Source organism: Bos indicus, chromosome 20 (genome assembly GCF_029378745.1).
Source record: "Bos indicus isolate NIAB-ARS_2022 breed Sahiwal x Tharparkar chromosome 20, NIAB-ARS_B.indTharparkar_mat_pri_1.0, whole genome shotgun sequence".
NCBI classification, from domain to species: Eukaryota; Metazoa; Chordata; class Mammalia; order Artiodactyla; family Bovidae; genus Bos; species Bos indicus.
In genome coordinates, this window is record NC_091779.1 from 35,444,076 (window position 1) to 35,462,596 (window position 18,521).

Here is an 18,521-nt window from a genome sequence, read left to right on the forward strand (position 1 = left end):
TTAACGACAATTTTGCAGGCATAATCAGCTTTTCTATCAATCTTGGGGTTAGTGTGGAGGCTACAATTTTGAGAAACCTAGTCCATTGTACCAAAGTTGTTGATGATGTTGTTCTTTCTTTTTCTGTTACTATCTTTTTAATCTCTCTCTCTTTTTCTTTTTCTCTAAGTACGTCTCTCAGCAATAGGATGTGATGGTTAAGAGCATGGCCTATGGAGCTAGATTTTCTAGGTTAGAATTCTGGCTCCACCACTTAGTGGCCTGATGACCTTAAATTTTTTTTTTTTAAGAAAGCTATTTGTGCCTCCACTTTCTCCTCTGTGAATAGGGGATGAGAATTATATGTATTTCCTAGGGGAGATGTGACAGCTAAATACACACAGTGTTGAAAGCAGCAACTAGGAGGCAGATTTTACTCTATTAGTATTAAACTCATCACTGGGTCTCTTGTGGGTTAAAGTGTTATCAGTCTGAGTTAAATTTGCATAAATACTTGGCTAAGGAATGGTTCTCTTGGTAGGAATCTCAGATAACCTATCAAGGTACCTAGTTGAGAGCATCAGATGCCATTGCTTTACAGCTAACCTGTAGCTTAGCTGAAGCATACGAAATTGTGAAGAATGCTAAATGTTAATAACAACAAAATAACCAAAATTAAGAGATATTTGAAACACAATTACCCATGATTTCATTACTCAAATGAAGAATTACTTCCAGTTTTCCATATTTCCCTCCCTTGTCTCTACATTAGGGGTTGGCAAGCTATGGCCCATGGGCCAATTCCAGCCACCATCTGTTTTTTGTACATAAAGTTTTATTGGAACACAACCATTCATTTACACAGCTCCCATGCTACAATGGTGGAGTTGAATAGCCCCGATAGAGAATGTTGGGTTATAAAACCTAAAATATTTCCTATCTTTTTCCTTGATGGAAAAAGCTTCCCAAATTCTGCTCTAGTTGTATACACATTTTGTGTTGTTCTAGTAAAAATATATGTACAATTTATATCTTGCTTTGTTCACTTAGCATTCTATAATGTACATACTTCACACGTATGGAAAATGAATCCTACATTGCCTGAATTTGCATAATTACCTCAATAATAAATTCAGAGGGAAAATCCTCAGATCTCTATCTATCTCCCAGTGGCAAGTTTCACATCCATGTTTTTTGGGTCCAATGCATATGTGTTCAGTCATGTCCGACTCTTTGTGGACCCCATTGACTGTACCTTGCTAAGTTCCTCTATCCATGGAATTTTCCAGGCAAGAATATTAAAATCCTGAGACCTCCATTTCCCAGGGGCAAGTCTCTTATCCATGCTTTTTAGATCCAATAGGAGCCAAATATAAATAATGCTGGTGTCTACCTGGAGTTCCTCAATAAGGACTTCTACCATCTGACTACTGATCCCCAAGAAATATTAGATAGCAAACCCCCTCACTCTTCTATAGCCTCACTTCTTACCATCTGCTTTCTCCCATGAACTCCAGTTACTCCAGAGCCTGGGTGCAGGAATCCTGGCATCATCCACCATAGTCCTCATTCTTACAAAGTGGATGGCACATTCCAAAGGGAGCTCAGATTCCCAGCTCCAGTGCAGGACTTGGTTCCGCTTCACAGTGGTGCTGTAGTTCTCCTAGAAATAAAGAGAAAAACTTGGAAGCATATAGCCATGCAGTCCTGAAAAATGGCTTGGCTGGACTTATCCTAAAGCACACACCTAAGAGTCCACTATAACTCCAGGACATGGACAAGCTCAGTCTGTTTCCAGTCAGCCAGCTCCTGTGCTCTGATGGTACAGCAAGAAACAGCAAGGAATAGCGTCCTGCCTATTGAAAACTTGGCTCCCAATCTCTTTGGGGCTCCAGTTCCAGGGGAATCACATGAACTAAGTGAGAGAGAGAGAACAGACACTACTTGAGTCTTAGGGGAAAAGATCAGAGAAAGAAGGTGTATGCACAGTTCTGGTCACAAGAGCATGTTGAGAAAATTCTTGCAAACTAGAGAATTAATTGAGGCACCTTTTTAAAAATTATTGATAAGAATTTTCTAATATTCATCAGATCAAACCTCAGTAGAGCTGGCAGTCCTTCATGATACCCAGGAGTTCCACTGTCGCCCAGGAGTTAATAGATGACTTCCCATGAGCCCCTTGGTTTTTGTCTCTTGTCTTTTCAGATGTGGTGGCCACATGGACCACACTGCCTTCCTTGAACTCCAACCTTCACAATCTTTAGTACCAGAGATGTCAACCACATAGGCAGAACTTATATTGTGCTCTTGGGAAGCTTGTCTAGGTTGAAATGTAATTTGCTTTTCCTGCATAGATTTTAGTCTTCATCTTTTTAAAACATTGGTATTCTCATTCTTAAATTCAATAAACTTCAATGGTTCCTTTTACACTTTACCCTGTCATCCAAGGCCATTTGCAATCTGACTCCAACCTGCTTCTCCCTTGCAGGACTCTTCTCTCAAGAACCAGTGGTTTGCCCCCACGCTGCGGGACCAGCTTTGTGCTTTTACATCTCAGGGTTTTCTCACGTTGTGTCCCCACCCCCATCCCCCAACTCTGAATTGGGAATTAGTCTCAACCTTCAAGCCCGTTATACCCATCTTCATGAAGCTTTTCTTAGTCTGTCCTCTGGTTTCTTCCCACCCCCCCCTCCCCAAGCTCCCCTGCATATGACAGTTGTTGTTCAGCCGATAAGTCGAGTCCAGTTCTTTGTGGCCCCATGGACTGCAGCAAGCCAGGCTTCCCTGTCCTTCACTATCTCCTGGCTACTAAGTCGCTTCAGTCGTGTCTAACTCTGTGCGAACCCATAGACGGCAGCCCACCAGGCTCCCCTGTCCCTGGGATTCTCCAGGCAAGAACACTGGAGTTGGTTGCCATTTCCTTCTCCAATGCATGAAAGTGAAAAGTGAAAGTGAAGTCGCTCAGTCATGTCCGACTCTTAGTGACCCCACGGACTGCGGCCCACCAGGCTCCTCCATCCGTGGGATTTTCCAGACAAGAGTGCTGGAGTGGGGTGCCACTGCCTTCTCCGAATGATAAATGCAAGAGCATTGCCAATGACTGAACAAGGCATTTGCAGTCTCTCTCTACTGAGATTGAACCCCGTGCTGCTGTAGCTATTGACCTTCAACAACCCCTGACTGAGTTCAGGGTGGAGTGAGGCACTCTGTGCTCCAGGGAATCTTAACCGGAGGTCTTCTGGAATCTGAGACTGGGCCACGTGAGCTTTCTGCTGAATTTGTTTTTCGCTGTCCCGGTTTCCAGCACGATGGGCCTTCCCCTGCGCTGGGTTTCTTCGCCTTCCGCTTCTAGCGCGGGAGCTTCGCTGAGTTGGGCTCCTGCTGTGCTTGGCCTCTTCCATGCAGAGGTTGTTTCAGCCAGGTTATATCCGAGTCACGGCACCACAGATGTCACGCGAGTGTATGTTCCTCGGTTCTTTGTCTCATCACAACAAAGATTTGGAGCGACGGACATTAAAGCCCTTGGCACATCACAGCTCTTGGGTCTTGGACAAACCATGCTACAGCTCTCAGGCAAATCAGTGTTACAGCTCTATTTTATTTAGAAGATAGCAGGAGAGAGAGAGAGAGAAAAGAGCACACGCACGCGGGAGAGAGAGTCCTTGGAGTTTGCTGAAATTCATGTCCATTGTGTCGGTAAGGCCATCCAACCGTCTCATCCTCTGTTGCCCACTTCTCTTCCTGCCTTCAGTCTTTCTCAGCATCAGGGTCTCTCCCAATAAGTTGGCTCTTCGCATCAGGTGGCCAAAGTATTGGAGTTTCAGCTTCAGCATCAGTCCTTCCACTGATTATTCAGGGTTGATCTCTTTTAGGATTCATAGGTTTGATATCTTTGCTGTCCAAGGGACTTTCAAAAGAGTCTTCTCCAGCGCCACAATTCGAAAGCATCAATTCTTTGGCACTCAGCCTTCTCTATGGTCCAACTCTCACATCCATACATGACTACTGGAAAAATCATAGCTTTGACTATACGGACTTTTGTTGGTAAAGTGATGTCTCACCTTATTTCTTTTTTTTTAAACTTTTTATTTTGTATTGGTATGCAGTCAATTAACAATGTTGTGGTAGTTTCAGCTGAATAGTGAAGGGACTCAGGCATACATATGCATGTATCCATTCTCCCCCAAACCCTCCCTCCCATACTTCCTTATCTCTTGTAACAGTTTTTAAAGTCTATTTTGTCTGATATGATTATTGCTACTCCCACTTTCTTTTGATTCCCATTTGCATGGAATATCTTTTTTCCATCCCCTGACTTTCAGTCTATATGTATCCTTGCTGCTGCTGCTGCTGCTGCTAAGTCGCTTCAGTCGTGTCCAACTCTGTGTGACCCCATAGACGGCAGCCCACCAGGCTCCCCCATCCCTGGGATTCTCCAGGCAAGAACACTGGAGTGGGTTGTCATTTCCTTACCCAATGTGTGAAAGTGGAAAGTGAAAGTGAAGTCACTCAGTTGTGTCTGACTCTCTGCAACCCCATGGACTGCAGCCTACCAGGCTCCTCTGTCCAGGCAATTTTCCAGGCAAGAGTACTGGAGTGGGGTGCCATCACTTTCTCCGATATGTATCCTTAGGTAAGGCCTAATCTCAACTACTGTCGGTAGTTGGTGGCATTTCATCAAAGGTCAAGCCCCTGACTTGAATATGGTACTGTAAAAGTAGGGACTGGGCTCTATTCTTCTTCTTGGACCACAGCTCCAAGCACCGATGCTTCTCAGTGGGATGCCTGCTTTCTGCCAGCTTTCTAACAGCTGGAAGACAAGGATAACAGATAGCTTGCCCTTCCTGGGGAAAACTGAGTTTGCATCCATTTTTTAAGGGCCAATGGCAAGTCCTCCAGTGAAGAGGAGGGGGCAATACATACGTCACATGCCACCTGGAGCTGCCAAACTCAGAGGCCTTCCCTCCACTATGCCTTCCCCTCCCCCAGCTGTCAGCCTTAAATGGTGCCCTTGGCAGAACCAAACACTATTCTGGAAGGAGAACTGTTTAGTCCACCTGAAGGGCATCTAATCATGCATGTCCTTTGCCACTCTAAGCAGAACTCCCATTTGTAAAATGTTTTCATTATTTCAGTTTATTCCTATCCCTATAAAGGGCTTCCCTGGTATCTCAGGGGGTAAAGAATCCACCTGCATTGCAGGAGACCCCAGTTCGATTCCTGGGTCAAGAAGATCCCCTGGTTCGATTCCTGGGTCAAGAAGACCCCCTGGAGCAGGGATAGGCTATCCACTCCAGTATTCTTGGGCTTCCCTGGTAGCTCAGATGGTAGAGAATCTGCCTGCAATGTGGAAGACCTGGGTTCGATTCCTGGGTTGGGAAGATCCCCTGGAGGAGGGCATGGCAATTCATTCTAGTATTCTTCCCTGGAGAATCCCCATGGACAGAGGAGCCTGGCAGGCTACATTCCTGGGGTCACAAAGAGTCTGACATGACTGAGTGACCAAGCACAGCACAGCACATCCCTATAAAACATTGTTTTTAACAAGTTTTGCGGTCCTGACCCATGCAACTTTTACTATTTAATGTGCACAATCTCGGGTACATTTTCTCCATTATTTAAAAACAAGTACAAAAAATTGGCTGTTAGTCAATCGGTGACCTTGCTATAATATGAACATTATAGCAGTCATGGTGACCTTGCTATGTGAACAAGCCACAGGCTGGATTTCGCCTCTTATATCCCTCAGGAATTCAGCCACTGCTCTCCTCCCATTGTTATCACCTACTCCAGGCCCCTCTCCTTTGGACCAATCCCACTGCTCAATTCAAACTGGTCACACTTCACCTCCTCCAATTCTCCCAACTTCTCCCCACTGTGGAACCAGAGTGGTTTTAATCAGATCTCATCTCTCTGAAGGGGTGATCTCATCACCCCTTCTCACTGTTCCCAGGTTAAAAAACAATACCTGAGCATGATCCCGGAGTCGCATGTGGGCTGGCCCTGTCCTGCCCACCCCACGTGCCCCATGCTTTCAAGCCTGAACGCTCCCAGCCCCTTTCACTCAGGGCCTCTGCTCACCCCAGCTGGATCTTCCTGGAACATTCCTCTCCACTCTCCATGCTAAATTAGCTTCTAATCTTCTTTCCTACTTTGACTCCAACTGCCCTTCCTCCAAGCTGCTAGAGAAGGTCAGGCCTAATCTCAACCCATAGCCCACTATCAGCAACCTGCACTCCTCACATCTAGGACACTTTAATTTTGTGATCATCTCCTTAGTTTTGCTCAGCATTGATAGCCCCACGCCTTGAACAAGGCCTGGACCTGAGCCCACAGTCTAAAACTATGTGCCAAATGATTTCATCAGTTCATTAATATGTCACGAGCTCTGTTTTGCCCAGACCCTCTTTGTGTGGATTCTGTCTAACCACAAAGTTGTGCTTTGTGGTCTTTCTAGCCATGTTGTAGAAGAGATAAAACTTTCCTTGAATGCATCAATTCAGTGACTTTTAAAAATGTGATGACTTGTGTTTGGGCTGTTTTCATTCATTGAAGTGGCAAGTTTAATTTGGCCCTGGCAGACATTAGTAAGTCATGAAAAGCTGGCATTTACATGATGCCCAAGTGAAGTCACTGATCCATTCCCAAGAAGCGAGCTTATTCCTCCCTGATTCAAGCTCCAGGCCTCCTTCCAAGCTTGAGTGGTTACTCTACTCTGCCTTCCCCTGCCATGGACGGAATCATACAGCGTGTGACTAGAAAGGCCAAGGTGAGACTACATGGTGAGTTCTGAGTGGTCGCCACCAGCCAGGATCCAGCTCAGAGTCCCTGGACCAGCTGCAAGCACCCGGGTCAAGACGCTTGTCCTTTGGTTTATTTGTTATTGTTATTTAGTTGCTAAGTCACATCCAACTCTTTGTGACACCATGAACTGCAGCATACCAGGCTCCTCTGTCCTTCACGATCTTCCAGAGTTTGCTCAAATTCATGTCCACTGAGTCCCACCTGGTCACCCCCCTTCTCCTTTTGCACTCAGTCTTTCCCAGCATCAGGTTCTTTTTCAACAAGTCAGCTTTTAGCATCAGGTGGCCAAAGTACTGGAGTTTTAGCTTCAGCATTAGTCCTTCCAGTGAATATTTAGGGTTAATCTCCTTCAGAATGGACTGGTTTAATCTCCTTGCTGTCCAAGGGACTCTCAAGAGTCTTCTCCAACACCACAATTTGAAAGCATCGATTCTTTGGTGCTCAGCCTTTTGTATGGTCCAGCTCTCACATCCATACATGCCTACTGGAGAAACCATAGATATGACTAGACAGACCTTTGTTTGCAAAGTAATGCAGTCTAGGTTTGTCAAAGCTTTTCTTCAAGGAGCAAGTACCTTTAATGTCATGGCTACAGTCACCATCCACAGTGATTTTGGAGCTTTTTCCCCATCTATTTGCCTTGTTTTATTTATTTATAATACATATTTAAGTTAATATAAATTTATAAATTTAACATAAATATATTTATTTATTATTATCCATTGGCTTATCTGGGAACACACAATCGGAGCCATGAGAACAGAGAGCTGCTCCTTCTCAGCAAGAGTGAGGTTGCATTTCAGGGACCTGCCCTATGAAGGGAGATTATGGTCCAGATAGAAGCAGCCTCTCTCAGCTGGCTTTCTGAACTTTACGTGGAGGGGACCTTAGGTCTATCCTTGATTGCAGGCCCAAGAGGTTCAGATAACAGCTTCTCATGGCATCTATTCTGGGATGCATGGTGACTGATGACTGGGGAAGACTGAGTGTGACCATAACCCCCATGTGGAGCCCAGGGCTCCAGTCAGAAACAGAGCTGCCTGGAGAGGGGCTGTTCCTTCCTCTGGCTATGGAGGGTCCTACACCACCCAACCCCAGCAGGCAAAGGGAGAGAGTTCTGTGTGTGCGTGGTCAGAGGTAGGTCATTGCAGGTTTTCTGAAATTGTCCTCTTGGTGTTGCTGTGTGTGTCCTGGACGATCTTCTCAACTGTGCTGCAAACTATTCAAGTCAAAGATGATTTTTCTTTACCTGTTCCTGGCATCTGGCATAGGCAGGTGTGATCATCTTTTGTCAAATGAATAAGTGACAAAAAAAAGAAAAAGGCAGCATCACAAACCCTTCTGTGCCCTAGGGATCAGGCTTGGCTGGATGTTATGGGAACCATGTAATGGACAAGGCAAAACACCTCAAACACCTCAAACACCTCCAGCCTTGGTTGGTTACAAGTAGATTTCAGCAGCAAGAAACCTACTTAGCGAGAAAGAAATAGATTTCTCTTTTTACCTTGAAAAGAGAACTAGTACCTGAATCCAAGGTCTAAACAGATGTGAACAACTGTCAGTTCAGGCTTTCCTACCATTATTTTCTTTACTATGGTAACAAAAAGAACTATCTTTTAGAAGAATAAAGAATGGGATCCACCTGGTCTATGGTTAATGTTACTTTCACTAATGGGGTTAAGTGCCAGTTTTCCACAAATTCCTCCAGCCCTCCACTCAAATTTCTTTTCCCTAGGCAATTCTTAGCCTCAACATGACCTCTGTTCAACGCTGTGCTAGGCCCAAATCAACAAGTGTATCCATCGATAATACAAAAAATATGAAAATACAAAAATTATCCCTGTGAAAGGGATAGTGGGAGGAAGGGCTGGGGAGGAATAGCTGTATACAAGCACCGCTGTTGTATGCAATGTAGAAAAATGGTACAGATGAACCCATCTGCAAAGCAGAAACAGAGACACAGATGGAAAGAACAAACACATGGACACCAAGGGGGAAAGAGAGGGTGGGATGAATTGGGGGATTGGAACTGACACATACACATCCTACAGATCAATACACAGCGGACAAGAGCCTGTAGGACAGGGAACTCTACTCAGTGCTCTCTGATGACCTAAATGGGAAGGGAATCCAAAACAGAGAAGATATATGCATATGTATAGCTGATTCACTCTGCTATACAGCAGAAACGAATACAACATTGTAAAGCAATTATACTATATCTCAATAAACTTAAAAAAATAAATAAAAAGCCAGGGAACACAGGGCAAGTGTTTCTGAGATCTGTGTCTCCTGGCCTGTAGTCTTAACAAACCCCAAATAAAGTACTGTTTTTGGCCTTACAAAAAAAAAAAAGAAACATCAAATAACTCTCACAGTAGGAAGCTGCCCTATGAGAGGTAGAATTATAGACCTGGTATCAACCTTAAATCAATAGTCAGAACGATATTTAGGCCACTCACTCAGATCTCAAAGGTGATGATGATGGATCATAAAAGTAACTGAACCTTTAAAGTTAGTGACCTTTATGCTTTGCTAAAGGAACTGACCCTCTGGGTCCCTGTATCCATGCCTCCACTGCCTGAGAGAAGAGTGGCTATCCACTAGCAAATAGAGGTCCCCAGCAATAAAACATCTGTGTTTCACTTCTCTCTATGCAAATTCTCTGTTTCCCTTCAGTGAGAAAATATTTCACTGTCCTTCAACCTCCCATGATAATAAACGATCATGATGTGGGCACAGATTACTAGGGCTCCCTGGACCATAAATGGTCATTGAAAGAAACCACCAAAGTGCCCCAATGCAGTGAATGGGAAAGCATCAGGCAAAACAGACATAACCATGACTTAAACCAGACTAGAGCACATCAATCCCAAATAATTCAAAGGCAAAAAGAGTATGAGTTCAGGATTTTCTTAATTTAATTTTCTATAGAAAAAGGCACATGTGAGGAAGCAAAGGACACGGTAAGTTACTCTCCGACAAGGTCCATGGAAGACCTCTTTGCTGGGTAGAAGAGAAAATGCTAAAACATTTTCTTCCTTGTATTTCAGTACAGTATTAGTAAAGAAACTGCCTGAGAGCCACACTGACATGAGAATTGCCAAACTATTACACCTGATTTAGGAGAATCTTTGGTAGGCAGAGAAGGAAGAAGGAAGAGGAATAAGATGGCTGATCATGGATTTTTGGAATCCAGTCTTCACAAGGATAGACCCCAACAGCTTTCATAGAGAACAGAGAATAACTGAGAATATGATCTATTTTTATAGCACAACCCACCCAACCTACCAAACTAAAACTGTCATGTTAATTTGTCCCAGATCCTCTTAACTAAAAACACAGAACTGTGATTATTTAGAACTGTTCTGAGTTGCTAAAATGATTCCAGATTGGGATTTTGGGGAGGATGTAATGAAAGACAAATCATGGTGTTAGAAAAGGATTTTTAAAATACTGAGCCAAGAATAAAAATACTTACCAACCAGATGACATTGGATGCTTTAAATCTACTGATCTGTATCTGAAAAACCATTTTGAATTCCTGGTGATAATCAGGGTTGTGGACAGTCCATTGTAAATGCAAACACTGCTTTGTAGAATTGATGGAAACGTTCAGTGATTCAGGAGTTAATGGTAAAGGTTCAGACAGAACTGAAAGACCAAAACACGATATGAAGTGACATTTAATAGGCGTGTGATTGAATAATCGCAGATAATTACACTGTTCAATATCATCACTGTTTAGCTTTGGAAAACATTGCTCACATATACACTCTAGAATTAGACACTGAAAAGCTGGAGGGAATTTAGAAATCACTCAGCAGATGAAGAAATTAAGCCCTAGATGAATGAAATGAGTTGCTCAATGATACACAGCAAATTAATATATTGACTGTTACACAAAAGGATATTTCATTGAACAATCTAAATAGTTTAGAAATTTATAACAAGGCTGAATTAAAAAACAGGGCTTTTTGCTATAAATTTCATAGTTCTGGACATCTAAAATGAATATTTTGTGAACTATTTGATAGTTTACAGGACTTCCCTGGCAATCTAGTGGTTAAGACTTTGTCTTCCAGTGCAGGGGATGTGAGTTCAACCCCTGGTTGAGGAGCTAAGATCCCATATGCTTTGTGGTCAAAAAAACCCAAACAAATATTTCATAGTTTATTAAACAGCTATAAAGTGAGAACAAGTCCCATCTCTAGAGGCTATCGCTTAAATCTCAATGCACTGAACTTAAAACACCTTTAGCAAGAATTTACTGGGCTAACCCTAACCTAGTGTGAAATGAAATAATCGTGACAAGGTTTCTAGCTCAAGGAAGGAACCTAGTGGAGAGACACAAGAGACTTCTATGAAATAATGAGTGACTGCAAGTTTAGAGTGTTTAATGGTGGGATAGAGTCTGTCAAAGAGGAGAGATTCAAACATGGGACAGATTTGCTGAGGTCAGTGAGCTGAAAAACAGCCTAGAGAGAGGATTTGCCCTGATGGAGTGAGTGGGATCACTGCTAATGCTGGGAGAAGAACAAAACATGGCTTTTTATATAAGTAGAGGAAATGCCATACAGATTCAAGAAGAATTGTGTATTGTTGAATCAAGAGGCTTCACTGGTTGGTTTGAGGGCATCTAAAGTACACTGGAGAAGGAAATGGCAACCCACTCCAGTACTCTTGCCTGGAAAATCCCATGGATGGAGGAGCCTGGTAGGCTACAGTCCATGGGGTTGCAGAGTTGGACACGACTGAGCGGCTTCACTTAAGTCACTTAACTTAAAGTACACTGGGAATGCTGCAAAAGCATTGAAAAGATGAAGAGTGTATTGATAAAATCAACTGGGAGCTGATGGCTCATGGTGGAGCACATATCTTTTTAACATTCATTTTTCTAGTTCTTTGGGGATTTCCCCTAGTGATCTGAGACTCTCTGGCACCCAGTTTAAATGGTAAGAGATTACCTTCTTTTGAGAATAAAAATGGCATGAATCTCTAATACTGAAAAAAAAAATCTCCCAAACTGTCATTCTACATATGCTGCTTTTCTCACGCATGTGTGCATGTGCTCGGTCAGTCGTATCCAACTCTTTGTGACCTCATGGACTGTAGCCCTCCAGGGTCCTCTGTCCATGGGATTCTCCAGGCAAGAATACTGGAGTGGGTAGCCATTCCCTCTTCCAGGGGATCTTCTTAACCCAGGGATGGAACCCACATCTCCTGCATTAGCAGGCAGATTCTTTACCCCTGAGTCACCTGGAAAGCCTGTATTTTTCTCACAGGGAGGTAAAAAATAACAGCAACAATAAGACTGAGCATATAAAGTTTATCAGGCATGGTGCTAGGTGCTTTGCATATTTTTTCTCATGAAATGCCATTGTAAAACTGAGACAGTCATGTTTTATAGATGAGAAGACTCAAGTTCGATAGCTTAAACAACGTACACAAAGCAGCCTGGACCTTAAGTACGGATCTCTTTAATACCAAGCCTTCACTGCGCTGCTCCCCAGCTGTGAAGGCAGGAACATCCTGCCCAACTGAAGGTCACATGGACTGGAATGTCTGAGAAGTGTGGCTCCCACCATGTCTTGCCAAGTTCAGGATACAGATGGTAAGGATGGGGCTCTGGACCTAGCCAGAAAAGTGGATAAGTGTTCTTGGTAGATACAAGCATGAAGTTCTCCATGTTAATGGTCCGCATGATAGACAGCTTCAGGATCTAAATAAGGTTTTATCCTCAGAGTTTAGAAAAAAAAATCTCAGAAAATTCATTCTATGGAAACAAAGTTAACAAGAATGGCCATAAAATCCAAGTTATTAGCCATCAACGACTATTTTCCCAGAAAGATATTCATCCTCTGTGAATTTTATAGATCAGATGCTGGGAATGGTTAGGATAAAAATTAGAATCTTAGTCTGGACTCCCATGACCTTGGATTTGGCATTGGGTCCCTAGATATGATGCCAAAGCATGAGTCAAAAAAGAAAAAAAAAAAAGACAAATGGAACTTTATCAAAATTAAAAACTTCTGTGCATCTAAGGACATTGTCAAAAGGGAGGAAAGAAAAACTAAAAATGGAGAAAATATTTTGCAAATCACTCATCTAATATCCAAAATTTATAAAGAACTCTGACAACTCAACACCTAAAAGGCAAACAACTCTATTTTGAAAACAGACAAATAACTTGAATAGGCATTTCTTCAAAGATGTACAAATGGCCAATAAGCACATGAAGAGACATTCAACATCATTAATCACTACAGAAATGAAGATCAAAACCATAATGAGATACTATCTTATACTCACAAGGAGGGTTATAATTTAAAAAATGGAAATAAGCATTGGTGAGCATGTGGAGAAATTAAAACCTTTGTATATCAAGGCAGGAGTGTAAAAAGACTTTGGAAATGAAGAAAACATTTTGAAAGTTCCTCACAAAGTTAAAATCACCATATGACTCAATAATTTCATTCCTATGTATATATCCTAAAGAGCTGCAAGGCTTAAATATTTGTAACAAATGTTTGTAGCAGCGCTATTCACAATAGCAAAAAGGTGACAACAACCCAAATGGCCATCAGCAGATGAATGGACAAACATATTGTGTGTATTCATAACCTGAAATACAAGAGAAGACTCTACACATGGACGTCACCAGATGGTCCATACCAAAATCAGATTGATTGTATTCTTTTCAGCCAAAGATGGAGAAGCTCTATACAGTCAGCAAAAAGAGACTGGAAGATGACTGTGGCTCAGATCATGAAGTCCTTATTGCAAAATTCAGACTTAAATTGAAGAAAGTAGGGAAAACCACTAGACCATTTAGGTACAACCTAAATCAAATCCCTTATGATTATACAGTGGAAGTGACAAATAGATTCAAGGGGCTAGATCTGATGGAGTGCCTGAAGAACTATGGATGAAGATTTCTGACATTGTACAGGAGGCAGTGATCAAGACCATCCCCAGGAAAAAGAAATGCAAAGGCAAAATGGTTGTCTGAGGAGGACTTACAAATAGTTGAGAAAAGAAGAGAAGCTAAAGGCAAAGACGAAAAAGAAAGATATACCCATCTGAATGCAGAGCTCCAAAGAATAGCAAAGAGAGATAAGAAACCTTTCCTCAGCGATCAGTGCAAAGAAATGGAGGAAAACAACAGAATGGGGAAGACTAGAGATCTCTTCAAGAAAATTAGAGATACCAAGGGAAATTTTCATGCAAAGATGGGCACATAAAGAACAGAAATGGTATGGACCTAACAGAAGCAGAAGATATTAAGAAGAGGTAGCAAAAATACACCGAAGAACTACACAAAAAAGATTTTCATGATCCAGATAACCACGATGGTGTGATCACTCACCTAGAGTCAGACATCCTGTAATGAGAAGTCAAGTGGGCCTTACAAAGCATCACTATGAACAAAGCTAGTGGAGGTGATGGAATTCCAGATGAGCTATTTCAAATCCTAAAAGATGATGCTGTGAAAGTGCTGCACTCAGTATGTCAGCAAATTTGGAAAACTCAGCAGTGGCCACAGGACTGGAAAAGGTCAGTTTTCATTCTAATCCTAAAGAAAGGCAATGCGAAAGAATGCTCAAACTACCGCACAATTGCACTCATCTCACACGCTAGTAAAGTAATGCTCAAAATTCTCCAAGCCAGGCTTCAACAGTACATGAACTGTTTTCATGTTCAAGCTGGTTTTAGAAAAGGCAGAGGAACCAGAGAGCAAATTGCTAACATCAGTTGGATCACTGAAAAAGCAAGAGAGTTCCAGAAAAACATCTATTTCTGCTTTATTGACTATGCGAAAGCCTTTGACTGTGTGGATCACAACAAACTGTGAAAAATTCTGAAAGAGATGGGAATAGCAGACCACCTGACCTACCTCCTGAGAAATCTGTATTCAGGTCAAGAAGCAACAGTTAGAACTGGACATGGAACAACAGACTGGTTCCAAATCGGGAAAGAAGTCAAGGCTGTATATTGTCACCCTGCTTATTTAACTTATATGCAGAGTACATCCTGAGAAACTCTGGGCTGGAAGAAGCACAATCTGGAATCAAGATTGCTGGGAGAAATATCAATAACCTCAGATATGCAGATGATACCACCCTTATAGCAGAAAGCCAAGAAGAATTAAAGAACCTCTTGATGAAAGTGAGAGAGTAAAAAAGTTGGCTTAAAACTCAACATTCAGAAAACTAAGATCATGACATCCTGTCGCATTACTTCATGACAAATAGATGGGGAAACAATGGAAAGAGTGAGAGATTATTTTGGGGGGCTCCAAAATCACTGCAGATGATGACTGCAACCACGAAATTAAAAGACACTTGCTCCTTGGAAGAAAAGCTATGACAAACCTAGGCAGCATATTAAAAAGCAGAAACATTACTTTGCTGACAAAGGTCTGTATAGTCAAAGTTATAGTTTTTCCAGTGGTCATATATGGATGTGAGAGTTGGACCATAAAGAAATGTGAGCACCAAAGAATTGATGCTTTTGAACTGTGGTGTTGGAAAAGACTCTTGAGAGTCTCTTGGACTGCTAGGAGGTCAAACCAATCAGTCTTAAAAGAAACCAGTCCTGAATATTCATTGGAAGGACTGATGTTGAAGGTGAAGCTCCAATACTTTGGTCACCTGATGCGAAGAATGGACTCATTAGAAAAGACCCTGATGCTGGGAAAGACTGAAGGCAGGAAGAGAAGGGGGCGACAGAGGATGAGATGGTTGGCATCACCGACTCGATGGACGTGAGTTTGAGCAAGCTCCAGGAGTTGGTGATGGACAAGGAAGCCTGGCGTGCTGCAGTCCATGGGGTCGCAAAGAGTCAGACACAACTGAGCTACTGAAGTGAAGAAAAATGAAGTACTGATACATGCTACAAATCAGGTGAACCTTGAAAACATTACACTAAGCAAAAGAAGCCAGATACAAAAGTCTCGTATAGTATGGTTCAATCCACATGAAATATCCAGAACAGTTAAATCCACAGAGAGATAAAGGAGACTGAAGGTTGCCAGGGGCCAAGGGAGGGAGGGAGGAATGGGGATAATTGATTAATGATTACAGTGTTTTATTTGGAGACAACAAAAAAATTTTGGAAGTATATAGAAGTGGTGGATGCAAAAAATTTTGAACGTATTAAAGGCCACTGATTTGTTCACTTTAATCATAAATTGGTAATTTTATGTTATGTAAATTTCACATCAATAAATATTATTTTTAAAATATACATGATCATGACAAAAATTTTCAACCAATACAGGTATTGAATTCCTTACCATTTCCACTCTCACTCCACTGCCAAGTTTAAATCGTTTAGTTTTTCTTGACCTTTTTCATACATTTAAAAAAATCACATTGAACTATAACCCCATTTTATATTTTTTAAAGCACTTCCGTTATTTTTAAAAAGCTATAAAGAAAAGTAAAACTAAAATGTTAACAGTCAATATTTCTGGATGGTGAGGTTGAGTGATTTTAATTTTTAATTGGAGGATAAACACCTTACAACGTCATGTTGGTTTTAATTTTCTTGTTTTATGCTTTTCTGTACTTTGCAAATGTTCTCCAAAAAACATGGTATAACTTTCAGAACCATATAATATGCTAGATTTTAAAAGAAATATTCCTTTAAGATATCCAGTTCATATCACTAAGATGACACTTCAGAATGCATAATTTAGTCTTCTGAGTTGATTTGCACCAAAAGGCTGAGTCCTGGTTATATTTCTATGTTTTACTCCCCACTTAAACTTAATAAATTGGCATTCTGATTCTTAACAAGTTTGAGCTTAGGGAATTAGTTATTATGCCCCATTCATTCAAAGGTAAATGAAATAAGTTGGGATTCCTGAACATTCAAAGCCCAACAAAGTCATCCTCTATCATTATTTGATTAGAGGTTTTATTCCTTTGTGAATAAAATGTCTCAATTTTTTAGTTAAAGACAGCAGAAAGCAACAGCTGCTATTCATCCTCTCCCTAAACCTGTGAACCAAAGGGAGATTTAGGAAGTGAACTAAAGGGAGATTTAGGAAAATGAAAAGGCAGAACCCTTATGGAATGGGGGGGGGGGCGGTTGGATTATTTTTAATAACTGTGTAGAGAAGCAGAGTGCATACAAAATCAGCCCACTTTCCTAGCCCTCATTTCACCTTGCTTGTACGGTATGGTCATCTGTTGCTGTCAGTCTCACTCTAGATTCACATTTCCTGGAGGGCAGAGTCCTGCAGCTTGGAATGAACTCTAGTCCCCAGAACTTGGCACAACATCTTACCCACAGCAGATCTCAAGTGATAGAGATCCAGCACAGCCCCGGCACGATCTCAAGTGCCTGCCTGAGCAGCTGCCCCTCACTAATAACTCGTTCTTCCTGGTGGTCTCCTCTTCCCGTTGCAGCTTTTCCCACCCCATATTTGAACCCTGATCACAGCATGCGCTCATAGCCTGTTTGGTGTTTGGCTCCCCGCAGACCGTGAGCTGAACAGAGGTGGCTTTAAGTCTTACTCATCTTGCTGAAATCAAGACTGTAACACCCCTGTCACAGTGCAGACACTCTGTGACTGATTACTGAATTAATGAGTCACCTACCCTATATCACCAGTGCTTTGGGAAGCTCTAGAAGGCTGCCCTGTGATGCTTTAGACAAAGAGGAGCTTGACTCAGGTACTCAGTAGACAGCAGTCAGAAATAGCTGACTGCTATTTCTGAAATGGAAAGCAATCTAGGACATCCTTGGGAAATGGTGGGAAATGCCAAGGTAAAGTCAGAGAGACAGAGAGACCTCGGAGGTGATTCAGTCCAGTCCCAGTGTTTTTCAGAGGAGGAAACTGAAGCTAAAAAAAGGGGAGCGACTTTCCCAAGGTCACAGAATCCAACCAGGACCCTGGGCTCTTGGCCCAGCTCTCGACAACACAGTATTGGCGTGTGGCCAAAAAGAGCGGGCTTAGAACCAGATAGCCATAGACTTAGTCACAGGCTCCCAACTTTCCCCACCAGTTTCTCCATCTGGTTCCAACACACTCAAGGAAACAAACTGTGGCCCATTTGTAAGATGGGAGAGCTTGCAGCCATAAAATATGATGTTATTTCTAGAAAAACTAACATTAAAGGTAAAAACTCTCATCATATATTGTATTATTTTAAATATATATGTGAAAGTAAACTTATTAAAGTACATGTACTTTAATAAGTATATATAGTATAATTTCCTAGCATATACACATGTTATATATAATACGTATATATTTATACGACATATACCATAGTATGTATACTTTATATTAACTATACTTTAATAAGTATACTATACAACAAATCCTATTCTCCAGAGCAGAGAATGGTGGGCTATAGTCCTTAGGGTCACATAGAGTTGGACACGACTGAAGTGACAGAGCATACATACACACACCTTCACTGGGTAAGTAGCTAAGAGACAAATACTATTTCTTTACCCATAAACAGCATTTCAGCACTTAGCATATTACTGTGGAAGCAATGGCCTCTCAATGAATGGAGGACATTCCAACTTGTTCTAACTCTGAGCACATAACCCATTTCTACACACCAAGTACAGAAGGAACTCCTCTGCCAATGGCAACAGATCATATACTGATCATGAAATGCTGAGGGATTAAGTCTAGTGACAAGTTTCCATTGGCCAGGAAATCAGGGTTAAGGAGTAGCTTACTAAAATGAGCCATTAAGATCAGGAAGGTG

At 41.8% G+C, this 18,521-nt stretch overlaps 1 protein-coding gene across 2 annotated transcripts in view; it reads right to left on the reverse strand.

Moving 5' to 3' along the window:
- The window catches only part of OSMR (oncostatin M receptor), a 68,388-nt gene that overhangs the window by 31,330 nt on the left and 18,537 nt on the right, over positions 1-18,521 (reverse strand). For both annotated transcript variants that reach the window (XM_070774737.1, XM_070774738.1), the window contains exons 3-4: positions 10,265-10,437; positions 1,471-1,642 (exon numbers count right to left, since the gene is read on the reverse strand). In XM_070774737.1, the coding sequence (XP_070630838.1) occupies positions 1,471-1,642; positions 10,265-10,437 (345 nt within the window). The remainder of the gene's footprint in view (positions 1-1,470; positions 1,643-10,264; positions 10,438-18,521) is intronic.